Source organism: Phaseolus vulgaris, chromosome 1 (genome assembly GCF_000499845.2).
Source record: "Phaseolus vulgaris cultivar G19833 chromosome 1, P. vulgaris v2.0, whole genome shotgun sequence".
NCBI lineage: Eukaryota > Viridiplantae > Streptophyta > Magnoliopsida > Fabales > Fabaceae > Phaseolus > Phaseolus vulgaris.
The window spans coordinates 44,373,035-44,379,226 of NC_023759.2; the positions used below are offsets into that span (position 1 = coordinate 44,373,035).

General features: G+C 36.4%; 1 protein-coding gene across 1 annotated transcript; it reads left to right on the forward strand.

The window, feature by feature from the left end:
• The first annotated feature begins 847 nt into the window (after positions 1-847).
• On the forward strand, positions 848-6,102 carry LOC137814525 (glucomannan 4-beta-mannosyltransferase 9-like). Its single transcript, XM_068617311.1, has 9 exons — positions 848-1,804; positions 1,903-2,001; positions 2,166-2,418; positions 4,121-4,231; positions 4,393-4,529; positions 4,695-4,808; positions 4,904-5,103; positions 5,219-5,413; positions 5,517-6,102. The coding sequence occupies exons 1-9, from the start codon at positions 1,475-1,477 to the stop codon at positions 5,677-5,679; spliced, it is 1,602 nt and encodes a 533-aa protein (XP_068473412.1). The 5' UTR covers positions 848-1,474; the 3' UTR covers positions 5,680-6,102.
• Positions 6,103-6,192: the final 90 nt, after the last annotated feature.

Sequence of the window (6,192 nt, forward strand, 5' to 3'; positions counted from 1 at the left end):
TTCTACTCCAATTATTTTTTTTATTTCATATTTTGATTTGCATAATTTTAATTATTATTTTTTTAATAAAAATTTTGATTAGTAATTTGTAAAAGTTTAATTGTTAAAGAAAATGGAAACAGTGTTTCATGACTTAAAACTGCCTAATATCGTCGTAATTTGTCGGGACAGGGTATTATTAGGTCCATGTTTCCAGAGTCCAAAGAAAAATTATGTTTGGTAGAATAATTTATTAAGTATTATTATATATTTTTTATGAAACAAAAAATGTTATTTTTAGTAAAATATTTAATCTTGTTACCCCAATAAATGATTTTATAGGAGTAATGTGATATTTTTCATTTTGACTTTAAAAATTATTTTCTCACTTTTGTATGAGAATATTTTGTGAAAAACTTTATAAAAAAAATAAGAAACACTGTTTCCTTAAGATGTTATTTTTTTGAAAGTAAATAAAAAATGTAAAAAGTGAACTAATGTTGAAAAATAAAATAAAGAAAATGGTGTAACAAACTCTACTTTAGGTGTTTATAATTGAATAAGAGTATAGTTGTGAATAAGATTTGACTCGCGTAAGTCTCATATAAAAAAGGAGTGGGCCAGGATGAGGGGTGTGGAAAGCAAAGGAGAAGAGAATATAAGTTAAAATAGTGACTAAAAAGTAAAGAGAGAAAGTATATAGAATTAATTTGGTATTAGGCAAATGAAATGTCATGTACCGGGAAAATTAAGGCAAATGATTATAACGTTCTTAATGTGATTTTCATAATGTTTGTATTTTGATATTCCCACCCTACCTTGCGAAGGTGTTGCTTATTTTATATAAGCCACACACTCGTGCTTCTGTCTGGACAACTTAGTACTAACACTTACCTCAACATTATAAAAAGCCATTCAAGAGAGAGAATCGAAGCACCACAGAGAGAAGAGAACCTCTAAAAACAAAAATAAAGACATTCTCTCCCATTCTCCTCCCTCACTTCTTGTTTCTTCATTTTCTGTCTTTTTGGTTGGTTTTGTTCCTTTTTTTTCACATCTCTTTGCTCTCTCATTCTGCATTTCCTACATGCGGTGTTCTACTTCTCTGCTGGTTTGATTGCTGAAGTAAAACAGGATTTGTCACAACTCTTGTGGTCTCCATTTCAGGAGAATCACTCATTGGTATATAGAGCTTGTAAAAGCGAAAAAAGAAAGAAAAAAAAAGTGTTTTGAGATCTGGCATGTTATCCTTTTCTCTCTAGCTTTCTTTGTGGGGAGTGTTTGTGCTAGAGTGACTGACATTCCAGCTCTGCTTCCTTTGTTTTGCGTGGCCCAGAAGCAAAACAACCATCACGAAAAGGAAAATATTCCATTGAAGTGATTCTTTTAAACTCTTTTGGATCTACCACTCACACCTTGAGCTTGGCCTAGCTTTGCTTCCCATTACTCATCGCACTCTTTTGTTTTTCTGACATCAAACTTCAAAACGGTTCCAATGGATCGTTTTCCTTCCAGTACCATTATCCCTGAATCGTTCCTAGGGGCCAAAGATGACCTCACCACACAGCTTGCATTGGTTTGGAATCAAATCAAAGCGCCATTGATTGTCCCGTTGCTGAGGCTAGCTGTGTTTCTGTGCTTGATCATGTCGGTGATGATGTTCATAGAGAGGGTCTACATGGGCGTTGTCATAACTCTGGTGAAGTTGTTCGTGAGAAAGCCCGAGAAACGTTACAAATGGGAGCCAATGAAGGACGACATAGAGTTGGGAAACTCTTCTTACCCTATGGTCCTCGTTCAAGTCCCCATGTACAACGAAAGAGAGGTACATACTATATAGTACTTAGCTCTTTTTTTCCATCACTTTTAACATTTGTTATCATGTAAAACACTTTTGACTTTTGAGCCTCGATCTTAATGCAGGTTTATCAGCTCTCAATTGGTGCTGCGTGTGGGCTTTCTTGGCCTTCAGATAGGATCATCATACAGGTCCTTGATGACTCCACTGATCCAACAATCAAGGTTAGCATTAAAACTGATCATGGTTAGCTACTGATGTTAGTTCCATGTGAATGTTGTTACTCTTCCGGGAACGTACAAAGTCTGGATTTTGGACAATCATGAATGATGTGATTGTTATCTGGGGGCATTCTGAATCATTTGTGGTGGTGACTTAACAAATGCAGGAGTTGGTGCAGCTTGAATGTCAAAGATGGGCAAGCAAAGGGGTGAACATAAAGTATGAGGTTAGAGACAACAGGAATGGGTACAAAGCAGGGGCTCTCAAAGAAGGCATGAAGCGTAGCTACGTGAAACAATGTGACTGTGTTGCAATCTTTGACGCTGATTTTCAACCAGAGCCCGATTTCTTGTGGCGCACCGTCCCATTCTTAGTGCACAATCCCGAACTAGCTCTCATTCAAGCACGGTGGAAATTTGGTAATCTATTATTTTTGTTTTTATGTGAGTTGAGTCTTTCTTAATTAACTCCTAACATTCAACATCAGCAATCACAGGGACAACAACCCTTGCTTAATTTAGGTTTCGGGTTTTCTTGATAGCGGCTTTAGTTGGATTAATCTAGACTTAGTATCTTAGATTAATAGACAACGAGTCCTAAAATCAGAACTTGTTCTTCAAAACTGTCGGTGGGTTTTTTGTTTTGAACTTGTTTTCAAGAACTAGTTTGTTTGTTTGGTTGGGGAGAGGTAGGTCCCACTTTGTGGTTGAACACCGTGTACACATCGCAGTCTAGCACCTTCAACTTTCCTGGTTGCCTTTGATTTAAGCCACGTATTCCTTTTCTTATCGTTTTTTCACTTCTTTGTGTCTGTGGGGCACACTGTTTCTACTCCCCTCCAAAAACTATAATGCAGACTACAGGGAGCAAATGCTCCTTTTCTTTTTCTTTTTTTTAGTTGCATTTCCGTGGTTTGATTTCTTTTGAGTTTTGTCCCGTGCTGTGGAAAAAAAGTGGGAATGGCAGATTGGTAAACCTCTGAACTTTACATTATTTTTGGGGACAGTCTGTCATGAAAAGTCATCTATGAACTGTTAGATGATTAACCGTGATATAATAATGGTTGTCACGTATGCATTGTCCTGGCTAATGAATTCATTTATAGCTGAATAGCGTTTGGTTGTGTCATTGTGTGGCCGAAAACTCTGATAAAACATTGGACAACTGCTTAATGCTGAAAAGGGTAATTAAAATTTAGAGGTAAAAAGCATCTTTGACTGGATTAGTAAGTGACTAAGAAGGTCAAAATAGAATGTTTAAACAAACACAGAATTTCTTTAATCTGAGTCTCAAAAGTTAGTATTTGACATCTTTTTCGTCATATACTTACTTTTACCAGCCCTACATACATCCGTGTATACTGCAACATGACATATATAATTTTCATGAAACAATAATGATTACAAAAACTCTATTAAAGCATATAAGTTGCGAAAACAACCATGCATATGATCAAACAAAAGTACATTTTTGTTTTTAGAAATAAAATGCATGTGAGCTCATAATAGTGAAAGAAAATAAAACAAAAAGAAGATGATAATGTTTTAGAAAAATGTGTGTTGTATAGGTGAGTTTCAAGGATGCTATAAATTCTAAAATGTGAACTGGTGAAGGGCCACACTCCACTGACATAAAGAGTAGTTTCGGGCATGAGTAGTACCAATTTTATTTTTTTCTGCGGTGATTATTTTGTTTTTAGCTAGTAAATTGAATATTTGAGGGGTCCAAATATTATTATTGCGGATTTCTGCCACCAGATAGGAGGGCAATACTTGAAAGCTGCATTGCATGTATGAATACTTCAAAGGGTATTTCTGTCTTGTGAGGAACAACACCGTTTGTGATATTATTGTGGTTGTTGTTGTCATCATTGTTCTTATTGTGCTACTTCATCTTCCTTTTTTTCCCCTTACTTGTCTTCTGCTCCTTCCGGCAGTTGCATGTGCCAATTTAATGGTGGACCTTATTTCGTAGTCACTGTCTATCTCTACTAACCGACAACTGGATCTATTTTTAACTCCTGCAAAATCAATTTAACTACATAATGCCATTGCAAATTTCATGCCAGCTAAGTCGTTAACGAAGCAATTTTTTTTTAATTTTTTTATTCTGTGATTCCAGTGAATGCCGATGAATGTTTGATGACCAGAATGCAAGAGATGTCACTGGATTACCATTTTACTGTGGAACAAGAAGTGGGGTCTTCCACTTACGCCTTCTTTGGATTCAATGGTAACATGATGCCAAATATTTTTCACCTTTATATCTGTCCATTTGTCTTTTTAAGGAAAAAAAAAACAACAGGGAATTTTGTGCAATAGTGGAAGCTAGCTCTTGTTTTCATGTGGCAGGTTTAGTCATTCTTTTCTGTTTGTACTCTTAAATTACCTTAGGGACTGCGGGAGTATGGAGAATTTCGGCGTTGAATGAGGCTGGTGGATGGAAGGATAGGACCACAGTGGAAGATATGGACTTGGCTGTGCGAGCCAGTCTCAAAGGATGGAAATTCTTATACTTGTCCGACTTGAAGGTTCTGTTACTCCAAACTTACCTACTATAGTTCAAATTTCATGATTTACAAAACTTCATGGTTGTGAGAATTCATGTTTTAGTCATCACTTCTGCTTTAGTTCATGTTTGTGCTGTGTATGTGATATCAATTTTACTCTGACATGAGTTATTCCTTTGGCTACAGGTTAAAAATGAATTGCCAAGCACTCTCAAGGCCTACCGTTACCAGCAGCACCGTTGGTCTTGTGGTCCAGCCAATCTTTTTAGAAAAATGGTCTTGGAGATCATAAACAACAAGGTTAGTTTGTTTTGTTTACTTGAATAATCATGAATATACAGGAGCAGGACAAAATATGTTGACTACTTCAAAATTCATATGTATTTCCATTGCAGAAAGTGTCATTGTGGAAGAAAATACATGTGATATACAGCTTCTTCTTTGTTCGGAAGGTCGTAGCACACATCAACACCTTTGTGTTCTACTGCATTGTATTGCCTGCAACAGTTTTGGTGCCTGAGGTTGTGGTCCCAAAGTGGGGAGCTGTCTACATCCCTTCTGTCATCACAATTCTAAATGCAGTTGGAACTCCAAGGTTTTGGTTTCTCTCAAGATTAGCTCTATTGTCAAATGAACAAAGTTTCAAAGAAAGAAACTTGTTTTTCAAGTAAACATTGTTGATTTTATTCCTTGTGTTTTCTGTGTTCCAGGTCACTCCATTTGCTGGTCTTCTGGATTCTCTTTGAGAATGTCATGTCTCTGCACCGAACAAAGGCAACGATTATTGGCCTACTGGAGGCTAGTCGAGTGAACGAATGGGTTGTGACAGAAAAACTTGGTGATGCTTTGAAGGCTAAAGCAGGAGGTAAAGCACCTAAAAAGCCTCGATTCAAGATTGGAGACAGGTATGAATGAGTATTCTTGCCTCACTTATTTGATACCTTAATTTCGTATATGATATTGAGTTTCTTACCTATATTTGTTGTTTTTGTGTTAAAATATCATCAGGATTCACTTGTTAGAACTTGGTGTCGCATTCTACCTCTTCTTTTGTGGCTGCTATGATGTTATGTTCGGGAAAAACCACTACTTCATATTCCTCTTTATCCAAGCTCTTGCCTTCTTCATTATGGCATTTGGATATGTCGGCACCATTGTTCCCCAGTCCTAGAAGGACATGGCATTTCTTCATTCGGCTACTTCAGCTTCCATGCCTTCATATCAAAGTGTATTATACTGTTTTCAACAAAGTTCTGGCGAATTACAAACTTGTTAGTGTAAAAGAAAGGGTGGTCATTCTTTAAGGTGTCGCATAATCAGAGTCAGTGACTCTAAAGAGATAGTTTTCTTGTGAATATACTGCAAAGATATATAAGGAAATTACGGAAGTTCTTCACATGAAAAGGGAAGCATGCAGAACAAGAACGCACCAATCATGTGGCATTCCTCAGGAGCAAACATCTTTGATTGGATGGATTGTTTATAAGATTTTGTAGTTTTTCTTTTTCTTCTTTTAACCTTTCTTTACACTGTATTTGTTTGAAGAAATAAGCAACTTCAAGAAATGGGATAAATTACAGACTTTCATTTTGTATTTCTACCGACATATTAACCTAGGAAACCTCAAACACTTTTATTTTAAAGAGTGTCTCGATACCAACACATATATGAGACTTATAGGATA

Bases quoted from the DNA above. Each gene is read 5' to 3' on its own strand.
- LOC137814525 (XM_068617311.1), top strand. From the start codon at position 1,475: ATGGATCGTTTTCCTTCCAGTACCATTATCCCTGAATCGTTCCTAGGG. The intron at 4,232-4,392 runs GTAACATGATGC...AAATTACCTTAG, and splicing joins CGCCTTCTTTGGATTCAATG to GGACTGCGGGAGTATGGAGA. The intron at 4,809-4,903 runs GTTAGTTTGTTT...TTTCCATTGCAG, and splicing joins TGGAGATCATAAACAACAAG to AAAGTGTCATTGTGGAAGAA.